General features: G+C 32.0%; 1 protein-coding gene across 1 annotated transcript in view; it reads right to left on the bottom strand.

Moving 5' to 3' along the window:
- Window positions 1–15,034, bottom strand: part of LOC140450175 (lipase 3-like) — a 156,806-nt gene extending 141,772 nt beyond the window's left edge. Inside the window, exon 1 of the mRNA XM_072543629.1 lies at window positions 14,548–15,034. Coding sequence (XP_072399730.1) covers window positions 14,548–14,844 — 297 coding nt within the window. The 5' untranslated portion in view covers window positions 14,845–15,034. The remainder of the gene's footprint in view (window positions 1–14,547) is intronic.
- Between the last annotated feature and the right edge of the window lie 1,416 nt (window positions 15,035–16,450).

Below are 16,450 nucleotides of genomic sequence, written 5' to 3'. Positions count from 1 at the left end.
ATAATTAATTCTTTGTAACAAACAATTGTTACATAAAATAAGAAATAATAAGAAATATTTTTGTATATTTATTCAATATAATTCTACACATAATCACGATTACATTTTTCTTATAATACTATGTTGGCGCCTATGAAAGATCAAGCAGCTCCGTGAGGATGTCGTATTTTTAGCTTTGTTGGGGAAATTTCAACTCTAAGGTTGATGTTCTAGAAATTTTAAATACAAGTGACGTCACTTTGTATAAATCGTGATGAGAAACGTTTTTATTTTATAAAATGGTATATATGAAAAATTTTATATAAAAGCTTAACTTCAAAAATAATTTAAATTGTATTTAAAAAAAATTCCTAGGTGGAAGTCGATAGGTTGAAAGCATTATTATAGTTTATTCTCAGTAAGAGAAAAAACAATTAAACACAACACCATAAAATTAATACCTTGCCGTAAGCAGAGATTTCAATGCTAGAATATGGAAAATAGCAATACTACAATAGTTGGTATATTCGGAGAAAATACAATAAACAACAAGGGACAAGAATTGAAACGATTCGCAACATATATCGGCCCAAAATATTACCAATATGTTTTATAGGAAAAAAGAGATAGATAAATATATATGTTGCCCAAGAGGTCTCATATCTATAATAGATTTATCATCGTAAATAAAAAAACCCAGTAATGCAAGAAGTGATAGTTCACGGAGGGAATGACATCAACTCATTAACAAAAATAAGGCTATTATCTAGATAAAAAAAACAAACAAAAAATACGACGAACTTAAACTACGAGGTATTTAATCTCTTCCAAGAAGATAGCATAAAACCTTTATATCAACAACAATTGCAACAACAACGTCAAAAACATATAACTGAAAATAATATATATTTAGAATGGACCAACATAAAAGAATGCATTAAAAAAGTAGCAATTAAATTAATAAAAAAAAAGGAAAGGATAAGAAAGAAAAATTGACTAGGAATCTGAAATTCAAAAATAGGAAATTCAGTAAAAGAAAAACAACAGACATAATACTCTCCGAACAAAATAACACAAGAAACAAAACTAAAAATCTGTAGAAGCATGCAATCACGACAAATTATCGTAAGAAAAATAAATCAAGAATCAGGGATAAACCAATCATAAATATTAAAAATGGTATACATGAGACTGGGATCCAACCGCAGACATTAAAAGCCGAATAGAACAAGCCCGAGCTGCCTTTGCAAAAATGAGAAACGTACTTTGCAGTCACGATCTTAGCATTGACCTTAGAGTTCGAATGACATCTTGCTACATCTTTCCTGTCCTGCTGTATGGAGTCGAAGCGTGGACTCTAACTGAGGCTATCTTTAAATGCTTGACAGTCTTTGAGATGTGGGTATACAGACGACTACTGAAAATAAGCTGGGTCGACAGAGTTAGCGAAGAGGAGGTCCTTAGGTGACTGGTCAATATAATAAAGAAACGCAAGCTGGAATACTTCGGTCACATTATGAGACACCCTGAAAAATATGATCTTTTACATCTGATCATTCAGGGAAAGATCCAAGGTAATCGTGGTCCTGGTAGAAGAAGAACATCATGGCTGAAAAATCTAAGGCAATGGTATGGAAAATCAACTACATCGTTATTTAGAGCTGCTGTCAATAAAGTCACGATAGCGAATATGGTAGCCAACATGATATCCAACGATCAATAACGGTCATGGAACTAGAAGAAGATACATGAGACACAAGATGTAGCGTATAAACTGTTGTGACAACTTAAAAAATAAAAAAGAGACACTGCTTACGTAGATAATAATAGACCAAGACACCTAGAAGGCACAATATCGTAAAATAGCGGAAGAAAAAGAAGCAAGTGGAAAATATTAAGATGCACAAAGTTAAAGTTCAAATTCAAAAACAGGCTCAGATTACAGTAAAAGGCTTACACAGGTGATCTGATAACATTACAAAAACTACAAGAGACACTAAAATATGAAAAAACAGAAAGTATCAAGCCCATATTTGATAAACGGAAAATTATTAAAATATAGAGGCTTAAACCTACATTTTAGAATATAATACTTATTGAACGAATCTTAAATATAGAAAATGTGTAAGTGAATGGAAAACTATAGAGGTGATTTCTTAATATTAAAAAAGACCGTAACATGTTAACTATCATGTTGTCTATACCATATCTATATAAACTCTGCATATAAACTAGGTACACGAATCATAAATCGTAGATTAAAAACAATCTGTGACGTATTGCTTCTGAAAGATCAAGATGGGTTCAGGAAAGGTAGATACGACATAAAGAAATATCATCATGTTCCGGCAGAGTTAACAGAAGACCCTGTGGAATATTATTGTAAAGAGAGTTATATATCCTAAGCACATAATTGCAGCAACAAATGGGATATATCAATATCGAGATTGTTATAAATAGTAAACAACATAAAGCTGATTTACTCAATAGAGGACTCGTTAAGGATGAAGCCTTCACCCACTTAATTTAAAATATACGTTGATGATATCAACAAATGATCAATAAGAGGCTAAAAAAATATCTCCAAGACGAAATACGAGACGCACAGACACAATTGTCAAAGGTAGAGGTACAGAGAACACCTTTTGAAGATAACACAAATAATCAAGAAGTCACGAGAATTGAATATCGCATTATACTTCTGCTTAATAGAATATCATAAGGCGTCTAAAAAAGTCAAATGGTACAACTGATGACTGATATTAAAAGAAATGAGCGTGACGCAACACTCTAAGTTATACAAGCATACCACGGAATCCACGCATACCAAAAAATTTACTGATTTGATGCCTTTTACACATTCTTATATCTGGTATCATTGATCACAGATATAGGGACACTCCAGAAAAACAGATTAAACGTGGATGTGATCTAGCCAAGATGGCTGTGAGGAAAGTGTCCAAAATATATAATGATCCAATTATTTTAAAAAGCCTAAAAATAAGATTGACCAACTTTCTAATATTTCCACTACTAAAATATGGGTGAGAATCTTGGACAAAAAAGCAAGGATACAAAAGAAAGATATACGCCACCGCAATGTTTTGATGAACAACTGTGTTGCCAATTCCATAAGCCGACCATATAACAAATAGTTCTATTGTTAAATAACTATACAGTGATGAGTGTCTTACCACCCGGCAAAATAGCGGAAAGGATAGAAGACAGATTAAGTTGTGAGATAGTACGAGATAAGGCTAGTTATTAGACGTGTCTATTTGACTTCAGTCATAATTATACGGAAATAAAATATTTTCGAATATTTTATTTTAATAATTTCTGATGTTAGAATAAATGATTAAATATATTAAGATATATTATAGTAAAAAACATTAATTAGTAGCGATTTTAAATTATAAATCTTTAAGTTTATTTATTAATAAAAATAACTCAACTGAAATATTTGACTAAACTAAATAGGTATGTTCAGTCCGAAAACGATTGTTGTATGTGTAGTTGGCGTAATAGTTAGAGACGTTGTCTATTGATAAGAAGACTGGGGTTCAATTCACACCAAGGGTAAAATTTTTGTTTTACTCAATCAAAAATAATAGAAAATATGATACATATTAGGTAACAAGTTTTCGAAAAACTCATTATTTACAATTTATTCTTATTCCAATGTTATAAAATAGAAATACAAAATATTTCAAATTCAATTCCAGTTTTACAGTCTTCAGTTGTGAATGGAAAATAATCCATTGAAGACTGTTTAATGTCAAATCCATCACTAAATTCTCAGTGTTAATATCAATTCTTCTCTACAGGTAATGATTTTAAAAACAATTGACATTGGAATGGATACGCTCGAACAGCTACCTGCTTTATAGCTAACCAAATCATCAAGCCTTCAAGTGATCAAATAATAACACATCGAGAAGTGTTTTTTACGGTAAACAGAAACTTTTTATTGAAAAAACAATTCGGGAAAAGGATTTTAACGGTCGAGGAAAAAGTGCAAATTGTTGTATGGCATGTGAATGGATTATCAGACAACATGATTAGACAACATTTTGTAAATATGTTTCCAAATAGGCTGGCTCCAACACGATCAACAATTCAGTCTATTATACGTAATTTTTTTACTTGTGGATCCGTGTTCGATCCAAGAGGAGTTCGCAGACGAAGGGAGGTAAATCCAGATTTGGAACTAAGGGACACTTTGATTTGTGCAAGCATTGAGCAAAATCCTACCCAATCAACACCTCATCTCGGAGAATAATGTGGAATTCCAAGATTTAGAATAGGTGAAATTTTGTAAAGACATCGATACCGTCCCTATAAACTTCATAAATCCAACGAACAATTCCCTGGGGATCAATATAGACGTTTAGAATTTTGTCAAACTGCAATGGAAATGTCACATCAAGATGAACATTTTTTAGAGAACGTTTTGTTCACCGATGAATGTACGTTTTTATTGCATGGCCGTCACAATTCAATCAATGCTAGGTATTGATCTCGAGGAAATCCTCGTCAGATTTATGTCGCTCGTACCCAGCGTCTTCGAAAAGTAAATGTTTGGGGAGGCATAATAGGAAATCATATCATTGGTCCATTTTTTATAGACGGTATGTTGACTGGGCGGAAATACTTGGAACTTCTGCAAAATGAAATTGTCCCAGCCCTTTGTAATTTACCAATACCTTTCGATTCCATATGGTTTCAACACGATGGTTGTCCTGCACATAATTCTCGCATCGTCAGTGAATATCTCAGTGCGACTTTTCCTAATCGATTGATTAGTGGCCACGGATATTTTTTTTTGTAGAATTTTTACTTATTTAAACATTCTTTAAAAGTTTTTACTTTATTTTCGAAAGTACGACGATACTGTTTTGTCAATAAGATTTTTTGTTTTAACTTTAGTTTTTGTTTAGTTTTGTTTAGTGATTCAAAGTAAAACGATCTTTGCATAATTTCAAATTATTAAAAAAAAAAAAAAGAAAACCACATGTGGGTTTTGAACTCTAATCGTCTGCGATGTCTGTATCGTAATGTCGAATTCTTACCACTAATCCACGAAGGATTTATAATTATTCCGTGACAAGAGTGTATGAAACTCCCCAAATCATAGTAAAAATTATTCTTGGTTAATAATTTAAAACTTTAGATTAAATAATCACTATTAATTAATGCGATAGCAATAGCAATAGCAATGACCCCTACCATGACGCCCTAAAGTATACAAATGACATCAACAAACTTCTCACCAATTAGATTTTTATCTACCCGCATCTTTCTTAAAGAACGATAAAAACAGGTTTAAACGATTAATGAAAAAAATCAAACAGCAATAAAATGTCAAATCTGCACAAAATAACGATATATTAACATTACCATGTCTTTTACAAACAGGTTCCAGTGACGACGAATCTTACTCGGATGCTTCCCTTACCTCGCAAACCCTCTTCTAAAATAATCTTATCGATATATTTCTTTTTTTTAATTCTGATCTGTTTTTTCTTTTTTCTTTAGTTATCATGTTTCTGTTTATTACAATGGGATCTGATAAATTTTACGCCCGTCTAGAACGCATCCAACCACTCATCCAAGAAACCATTCCAGATATTCTTTGTCTACAAGAAACTAATTTAAAGGAAACAAAAAATCCATATCTAAAAAATACATAGTTTATCATCGGATTAGATCCACACTCCTACGCGCAATCTGGTACTTTTATTTTTGTATCGTTAGATATTTATTCCAAAAAAACTAACATCACCTCTAATTTAGAGGTCGTGGCTGTTTCGCTCTGGTGTCCTCATAAAGTCACTATTTGCAATATATATTTACCACCTAATAAGGGGCTAAATAATACAGAAATTTCTAACTTAATAGCAAAACTCTCTTCCCCATTCATTCTCGTAGGAGATTTCAATGCTGACAGTAAAATGTGGGGATCAAACAACACATTTGGCAGAGGAAAAATTGTAGAAAACCTAATAAGCAATGAGGATATATTTCTATTCAATACTGGTTGTAGCACCCACTTTAATATATCTTCAGGAACTTTCACAAATATCGATCTTAGCCTTTGTGATCCAAAACTAGGTCCATCTCTAACATGGTGTCCATTAGATAGTCTGTTCGATAGTGATCATTTCCCTATACTAATGTCAGATAATAAACCCAAATCGTACAATCCAGTAAGTAAATGGCGTATAATATTTTGTTAAACCTACACGAAAATTAGTTCCTTCGTGTAATGGCTCCTGTGCTGTAGCAGTTCGCGTATGTAAGAAAGCTCTAAATTGCTCTCTGAAGTTTAAATTAGCGAAAGCTATATCAAAAAGTATCATAAAGAAAAGTGAAAAGATTTCATGAAACCTTTCTATAAATTTTATTTCTTCCGACACACCTTCAAGCCAAGTTTTGAACAAAATTAAACATATAAAAGGTCAATGCACCTCCTACAAAATCCCCGCCTTAATTCGTGACAACAAAATAGTGACTTAGAGTCAAAGTATCGCCAAGATTTTTTTGCATCGACAAGAATTGACTCTAGCCCTATCCACTACAAAAACTCAGCTGCTAGCCCTGATAACATGCCCTCAATTTTCCTCACATATCTCTATGAAGAAACCATAAATAAATTGCTTCAATTGTACAAGCTAATCTAATCCCGACAAGAATTGACTTCCAAATGGAGGAAATCTATTATATTTCCTATAAAAAAAAAGCAGCTCCCTTCACTCATCCAACTCTCCAAACTCATCCTTAACCCTGCTCAATCAGGTTGTAGACTACAAACTGTGCAAAATACCTAGGCATGTACATCCACACAGGTCTAAGGTTCACAAAACACCTGACAAATGTAGTCCAGAGGGCGGAAGAAAGAACAGCAGCCCTACAAAAAATCATGCCGAATATAGGAGGCCCAAGCAGCTAAAAACGAAGAATGTACCTGCAGGTGGTAAAGTCGATCCTCCTATATGGAACCCCATTTGGACAGATGTACTAAATTACAAAAAGTACAGAGACATGATAACCAGAGCCCAGCGAAAGCCCCTATGAAAAGTTACAAGTGCGTACAGGACTACTTCAACGATGGCCCTACAGGTAATAGCGGGCACGCTCCCTATTCACTTCCTAGCGAAAGAACGGCAGACGGTCTATATCTCTCGAGACGGCCACCTTAGGTTCACCTTAGGTTAGAGCGGCCATTAGAGAACAATTATTAACAGAATGGCAAGCAGAGTGGGAGGCACAGATAGACAAGGCACAATGGACCAAAAAATTAATACCCAATGTGATATAGTGATACAAATGTAAGTTCAAGCGAGTAAATTTTTATTTTATGCAGTTCCCAAATAATTATATTCATTAGGAGTTACAACAATCTGTTAATAATACTGCTCTCCGGATATGCTTAGAAGGATTTTTCTTGAATTTCCCCTTCAACTTGGGAGCTAGCAACTACTTCTATCGTATGCTAGCAGAATTTCATCGAATCTGACTAACCCTGTAATTAATCGCCTGACTTCGCCAATACCTGGACTCGTGAACTCACCCATTCGTTAGAAAATACATTAAATCAACATCACCTAGCGTAGAAAATACTAGAAAAGAGATGGGTGACAGCGCTGCAAAAGAAGCATCTACATCAAATTAACCCATCTAAAACATACAGCTCGAAGAAGATATAAAATCAAAATTCAAAAGGAATATCCAAGGCGAGTGGCAGGAACTTTGGATCACCATAGACACAAAGCTCAGAGAAATACAACCTAACGGTAACAGTTATTTATCCCTAGTATCCCTAAACAGAAAATAAAAGATACTAATACGACGATGGAGGATAGGATACACACGTTTGACACACGGTCATCTTATGTTCTCTACAGAGCAACAGTTATACCCACTGCAACGGTATTCCTATTACCGTTAAGCACATCCTCACAGAATGTCAACACTACTAGGCCACTTGCATTTCCGACAATATAACCCACATTTTAAAAGAACTTCTGAATTGTCAAGCCAACTCAAGAGCCTAATAGACTTCTTAAAGACTACACAGTTGTTTAACAAAATATAATTTACGTAATATTGTTATTTTTTACTATTTTAAACTCTGTATCATAACTCTATAGGTAGGTACTATTGTAAACCTTTGCTCCCGTGTCAATGACCAAAGATGTCGAGACAAGTTAATTCGAAATAAAAAATATCACCAGTACCTCTATGACCTCTAAACCATTTTGTTTATTTATTTAGAAAAGTCTTCGAACCTCTATTTTGTGTTTTTTAGGACGGAAGAACCTTTTCTTTCCTCCAGCAGGAAGTTTCCTCGAAGTGGCGTCCCATTTTAAATAGCTAGAGGTTCTTCTTGTTGTTTTGTTTTGCCCATTTGTCCAGGAGATTCATGTCCCTTTATTTCATTTTTTTGTAGTTATCCCAATCTAATCACCCTGTTTCATTCACTTATCCACGACTCCAGCTCTCCAAATAAACCCTAAGCGCCGTTCGCATAAGTTTCGATTTGTTTTGCTTGCCCTATCTTCACCCGACAATTTCTGTTTCCAATTTTCAACCCCCCATAATAATACCCTATGTGGTAGGCAAAATCTTTCGTTACAACATGGAAAATTACAGGGTGTTGCCGTATTTCACATTCATTTACTGCGTTAAAGATAATTTATGCGATTACAGGAAATCAATTTTAAATTATGAATACCCGTCAGAAAAATCATAGCATGTGATTTGTCTTTAAAAACACAACCACATGCAATGATGACCACGTGTAAAATTCTCCTGTTAGTGATCCTACAGTAAATAATGAGCAAAAAACCAGAAAAAAATCTTATGATACTATCCTGACATGGTAAGTAATTGGTCTTAGATTTAGTTTAAAAAATGATAAAAAATGTGATGAATGATGTATCCTTAATACATCATTTTGTGGACTTTTCTTTCTACTGGTTTCTTCTTTTATGATTGGTAACGAGATCATACTGAATTTTGCTGAGGAATTTGCGACGCAATTGGTTTAATATAACATAATTAGAGCAATATTTAATATAATGAGGTTTTTTCCTGGATTTTTTTCTATGATCTACTATGGGATTCTGTAAGATATACTTATTTGTGAAATCGCACATACGCTGAAAGAAACAAAATCAGGAAAAAAACACATTAATTTGATGGCATCCATCCTGAGTTCCTGATACACAGTGGTGAAACAGTAGCTTGCAATGTTCTACACTTATATATTTTACTCAAGAAACATTCCTTCCTTACTCAAGCAAACAAAGATAATTGCAATTCTGAAACCGGGCAAACCAAATAAGTGAGAAAACTAACGCGTTTACTAAACTATTAGACAAGCTTACCCCCAACATAATTAGTCGCATCATAGTTCCTAACAACTCAATCTTATTCACAACATGCTGACAAACAAAACCTTACAGATAATAATAGGAAAAATATTAGAAGACAGATGAAACTTATTAATGGTCTTCCACAGGGTTCGTTCTCTGCTTGCCGCTTTACTTTTTAGACTCTATATTGCTGACATGCCTAAAACCATCAGCAATATAAGGTATATGTCAGCAAATATAAAGAAAATACTCTCACGAATGATTTATGCATTCTCAGCAAATACTTAAGAAATATAAATTATAACCAAATACTACAAAAATAAAAGTAACATTTTTTTAACTTAACAACAGGTTAGCAAAAAGAAAATTACGAGTATATTTTAATACCAAACCTCTGAAACATAATAAAAATCCTAAATACTTTGGGGGGACTCTAAACATAACGCTTACATTTAGAGAACACCTGACGAAAACAGCAGCCAAACTGAAAACACGTAGCAATATAAGACCTTAAGAATAATATCCTCTGCTCTTAGCCTGATATATCCAGCGGTACAATACTATGTATCTTTAATAGTAAGCATACTCTCCTGGTCAATACTTAGCTAAATCCTGCTGAGCATATGATAAGCAGCACAATTTTACCCACCCCCACAATGTGGCTACCTAGCCTTAGTAACATAGCTCTGCCCAACCGACGCCGCACGCATGCATTGGTAAAAGAATACAATAAAATTATCGATAACCGTCAACTTTTATTCCACAACGAGATTCCCGATATTCTTGTAAACTGTCTCTGATCCAGGTTGCCTTTCCTGAAATCCGATTAAGCGATACAATATTTGACTATAATACCGAAGGAGAGAGAGAAGAATGGAAAAATAAAACAGATCCGCATAACCATAGTCTACTGGACATCATAGACAAACCTGTATGTACTTATATGTAGGTATTTAAACGTCTTCGTAAGATATGGGTATCCCTTAATAAAATCAGAACAAACTGCGGAAGATGCTTTGACTTCCCCTATAGATGGGATAAACTTCCGTCGCCTTCTTGTGATTGCGGCGCTGCGACACATACGATCAGGCATATAGTACAAGACTGCCTACGCAGAGCATACACAGGGGATCTACAGACTTCGTAATGGCAACCGAAGAGTTAATAGAATGTATACAAAAAACTGGATATATTTTATAATATATTGTATAATAAGTATATAAATGTAAATTTAATGATCTATTCTGCGATGTAAGCGATACATTAAATAAATAAAATAAACTATGGAGAACTACTAATAGGAGAATTTTACTGTCATCATTACATGTGATTTTCTTTTTAAAGACAAAATACATGCTATGATTTATCTGACCGTTATTCTTCACTTAAAGTTAATTTCATGTAATCGAATGAACCTGTCTTCCCATGATGTCGTCCCAGGAATGCAACTCAAAAATATTGGCAATATTATTATAGTCACCTACTTTAAAATGTATAACATATGTCTAAATTTTCAATATAAATGAGTCAGATAAAATTAAATCATTAAGAATATTTTACCAAGTAACAAAAATTAAATTAGTTTAATTTATTATTGTTTTGTATTTTGAGAACCATCCTCGAAGTGGAAATCGAAACGTCAAATAAACTAATTTTAAAGTTAAATTGCAGCTTATTCCTCTTTAAAATAGTAAATTAAAAATTTAAAGCTTTCCAACCCTATTAAAAGACAATATTTTTTGTAGAATGTAATAAAATGGTACGTACATACAATTAAACCGAAAGTATATATTATATTATGGTAGAAAAGTAGTAAGTAGTATTGCCCGCTGCTTTGTGAATTACCTCCATTACTAACTCTTGTGTTATGTTAATGTATGGAATACTAATTGTCCCGTCTATTATTTATAATTCCTTACATTTTTCAAAATCATTATTTTAAAAACATAATATTAGTGATACGAAATCGAACAAAGAATAAATTCAATGAGTGTGTTCTAATTCCAAGTAAAATACATAATAAGAGATTTCTAAACGTTGTAAGTCACATACAAGTCGATATACAGATTGAACGAATTTAAAACGGAACATAGGAAATCAATGTATTTCGGCTCAACTCCGCTCTAGGTGGTTGGCCAACAAAAGGTTGTCAAATAATTATATTATAAAAATCCAATACTTCAGCGGGCTGCTGGATTCGGAACTCATTCAAGAACAAGTCAAAACTCCACCCAAATAGGTTGCCTAGAATCACTGAAAAACTAGACTAAACAAGCAGGTATTATGCTGTCAAACCACTTATCGCTTCCTTATAGTCCAAGAGATAGAGCCGAAATTTTGAACTGATCAGTAATATGACATTTCTCTATTGGAATATATTCATTGTAACTGGGTTAAGACTTTGCCTTACAGGCGGACGCCCCTCGTGGTACAGGGGGTGGCTATACAGGGATGAAGTTGAAATTTTTTTCGGAAAAATTAACGATCGATAATATGGCTGAAAATTTGCCCAGAGTAAGATCTTGGTATAACTAGACGAAACCCCAAAGGGCGGACGCGAGAGTGGATACATAAGGGGTGGCGGTCAGGGGTGAAGTAGCAATTTTTTGGGGAAAAATTAACGATAAGTAATATGTCCGCCATGGCTCATTATTTAGCCCCTAAAAACTTTAAATCCAAAAGGACGGACAGCTGGGTTGGTACAGAGAGCCACAAAACGAGGTCAAATGTACCACTTGCCTGCGCATTGTAGGTCTCGGTAACAATTTTCAAACTGATTTTATTATGATATTTTTATACCTATTGATTTGAAAATTTGTATGCTCACTTCTGTTACTATTCTGAGAAGCGTCAAGTAGAGTTTTCCTCAAAATTTTCCAAAAAAATTTCCGTAAATGAAAATTTTCGTAATTTTTTGAGGTAAAATCTAATTTGTAGAATCCTTTCAATTTTCTGTAAGTTATACCATGATTTTTTTCCAAAAATTTTCAAACGATTTTTCCGATAAGAAAAAAAAATTTAGAAAAACTTTTCTAAAACATTTGATAAACCTCTACGTCATCGTCTGAATCTTTTATAGAATATTTTGTAGTTTTAAAATGATATTATGATAATGTTTTTTTTTCAAACTAAAGTCATATTTACTTTACAAATCACATTTTTTTCTTAAATACAAATATTTTACGAATTAATTTTTAATTGAATAAATGTTTGATATTTAATATTTTATTAAATTAAAGTAATTTTATAATGTTAACTATTAAATATTTTTGGTATAACAAATAGTAATTTTACTTATTTTTTATTACAATAAAAAGGTTTTTAAATTTATATTGCATAAATAATGATTGTTCAGATATAAGAAAAATTTGATTTATTATTACATTAATAATCAAATACAAAATGTATTATTTCTATTTATCAATAGGTAAAATTCAATTTGTAGAATTCCTTTAACATTCTACAAATATTTATTAATAAAAATCAATTTAATAGTGGAATTATCAATTTTTTAAGTTTTGAAATTTACTTTGTAGATAGTTTCAATATTTTTTTTAACTTTCAAATTGATTGAATTTTTTTTCATTAGTTAATTATAATTTTACAAATTCTGTTTGGACATTAATTTTGCATCATTATTATTTTAAAATATTAAAATAATAATGATGCGCGTTCCTTTAGATCAGTAATTCTAGACGCATGCGCTAAATGTAATAAGTATAAAGATGCTTTTATTCAACTTGGTGAAACTGACTTCGATTGTAATGAAGTTTTTGAAACCTTAGTCACTTATATGGAACAGGACTGACGAGAACAATTCCAAAAAGAAAAGTAAACGATGTCAGATTTTTACTATTTAACCGGCAGTATAAGTTGCATGATGTGAACGAGCCTTAAAAAAAAAGTTTAGTGGACCTCAGATGCCAGAATCAGTTCGAGAAGTAGTGATTGAAAATGAAGCAGATAATGAATGTGATATTATTGAAAGTAAAAGTGACGAAGATGATGAATGTGAAAACATCAATGAGAGTGAGAAAAATGACGAAGTTTTTCTAAATTTTTTTTTTCTTATCGCAAAAATCGTTTAAAAATTTTTGGAAAAAAATCATGGTATAACTGACAGAAAATCGAAAGGATTCTACAAATTAGATTTTACCTCAAAAAATTACGAAAATTTTCATTTACGGAAATTTTTTTGAAAAATTTTGAGGAAAACTCTACTTGACGCTTTTCAGAATAGTAACAGAAGTGAGCATACAAATTTCCAAATCAATCGGTATAAAAATATCATAATAAAATCAGTTTGAAAATTGTTACCGAGACCTAAAATGCGCAGGTAAGTGGTACATTTAACCCCGTTTTATGGCTCTCTGTACCAACCCAGCTGTCCGCCTTTTTGGATTTAGAGTTTTTAGGGGCTAAATAATAAGCCATGAAAATGGCGGACATATTACTTATCGTTAATTTTTCCCCAAAAAACTGCAACTTCACCCCTGTCCGCCACCCCTTATGTATCCACTCTCGCGTCCGCCCTTTGGGATTTCGTCTAGTTATACCAAGATCTTACTCTGGGCAAATGTTCAGCCATATTATCGATCGTTAATTTTTCCGAAAAAAATGACAACTTCATCCCTGTATAGCCACCCCCTGTACCACGAGGGGCGTCCGCCTGTAAGGCAGTCTTAACCCAGTTACAATGAATATATTCCAATAGAGAAATGTCATATTACTGATCAGTTCAAAATTTCGGCTCTATCTCTCCGACTATAAGGCAAGCTCCTCTTTCCTTTAAAGGAGACAGATAGTTGAACGATATTTTATACAATGTCTATCACCGGGTATGGATTTATTTTTGTCCAAGTTTTATATTGGTCCACTATTTCAAATGCAGTTCAAACAGACATATATTAAATTGTATGTTCCGTTTTAAATTGGTTCAATCTGTATAAACTGCTTATGATTAAAAAAATGAAAAAATCAGAATAAAATAGAATGCTACCATTATTTGTAAAAAACAGTAAAAGAAAAACATCAAACACAATCAAACTATCATTCTAATTTCAACAGATGTATCAAACATTTTTTTTTAATTTATCATTTATATAATTTTTAAACATTCTCTCCATATCCATTGTTTAATTAAGTGTACAAGTGATCTATATTTTTTATTTAATGTAAATTTTCTTACCACATCTAAGTATTGATCTGGAATGTAATTACAGTATTCTTGTCCTAACAATTTTTGTTGAATTCTATTACATTTTGTAAAAGTAGTATTGACCTGCGGTATCTCATTACATTCTTTCCTCCATAAGACATATTTCTGAAAATAGCTACAACTACTTTTTTGCTCGACCTCATTTGTTTCTTCACTGGGACATTCGTCTTTAAAAAGCACATACTTCTGAAACAGGTTACACGTAGAATCCTGGCATTTTGAGAAAGGCAATATAAGACACAACACTAACACTAGTCGCACATTCATGTTCAATAAGTAATCACAGTTATCAAATGTTTAAGTTCCTCACAAAATCTAGTTTAAATACTTATTGCGTACTATTGCAATAATTAAAAACACAGATGAATTTTGACCGGTTACTCATTTGTAGTAAAACAAATAACATTAAATATTTATCATATAAAATGATTAATACATGTATTTATAGACATATTGACCCCGGCGGATTCCTGATAATTTTAAGTTGACGAAGTAGACACTATAATTTCATTTTACTAACGGGAGCAATTTTTCACTTAAGAATCTAATGAAAGTTAATAAATATGTTTCATAGTGCAGTCCAAACAGAGTTTCATTGGAGTGGCAGATAAAACTGAATTTTTTTAATCATATATATATAAATATATATATATATATATATATATATATATATATATATATATATATATATATATATATATAAATATATATATATATATATATATAGTAAACTCTTAAATATTGGGGAAATCTGCAAGAAATACTCTAATGTGTATCAATTGTTTCGCCGAACGTTTTCGCCAAAGAGAATTAATTTGGCTTCTTCAGGGCTGAAAGAGAATAAATTATAATTAGCTACCATATATTATCTATTAAAACATTATTGATCTTACCGTAACTTAGAATTGTAGAGTTAGAATATTAAAAAACTTTGCTAGTAACATAGTGGTGTTTTTTGTTACTATGTGCAAAAAAAGTTTTTTATAAGAATTGAAATGTATGGTAGCTTCGAACTTGACACGTAAAGGCTTACCCAAGGTTAATCGAAAAACCCAATGCAACTACATTTAAAAGGAGGTAATTCTTTGAAATGTCGGCAATAACTAAATTTTGATTTTAAATAGTTAAAAGTGAGGTTCTGTTTAAGCCAGAACGCAAGCGCTGACAACTTCATTGTAATTGGTATGAATCTTTATGTCGTTAAGGTTCATTGGTAAAAAAACGAATAAATTTAAATCCCAGTAAAGGGAAATATTATTTTGATTTTCTTTATTTAATTATATTATTGTTCATGTATTATTGAATCTTATTGAGACGTATCTAAGAAAAGCAAGGGAATGTTATATATTTTTTTGTTAATGAAAATTAATTATAAAGGTATGTTAGTTGTTAATTAAACCTCACTTTTAACTATTTAAAATCAAAATTTAGTTATTGCCGACATTTCAAAGAATTACCTCCTTTTAAATGTAGTTGCATTGGGTTTTTCGATTAACCTTGGGTAAGCCTTTACGTGTCAAGTTCGAAGCTACCATACATTTCAATTCTTATAAAAAACTTTTTTTGCACATAGTAACAAAAAACACCACTATGTTACTAGCAAAGTTTTTTAATATTCTAACTCTACAATTCTAAGTTACGGTAAGATCAATAATGTTTTAATAGATAATATATGGTAGCTAATTATAATTTATTCTCTTTCAGCCCTGAAGAAGCCAAATTAATTCTCTTTGGCGAAAACGTTCGGCGAAACAATTGATACACATTAGAGTATTTCTTGCAGATTTCCCCAATATTTAAGAGTTTACTATTTAACTAATCTGCAAAGATTAAATTTCTTTTCTATATATATATATATATATATATATATATA

This window comes from Diabrotica undecimpunctata, chromosome 9, assembly GCF_040954645.1.
Source record: "Diabrotica undecimpunctata isolate CICGRU chromosome 9, icDiaUnde3, whole genome shotgun sequence".
NCBI classification, from domain to species: Eukaryota; Metazoa; Arthropoda; class Insecta; order Coleoptera; family Chrysomelidae; genus Diabrotica; species Diabrotica undecimpunctata.
The sequence above is the reverse complement of the archived record's forward strand: the minus strand, read 5'-3'. Positions and strand labels throughout refer to the sequence as shown.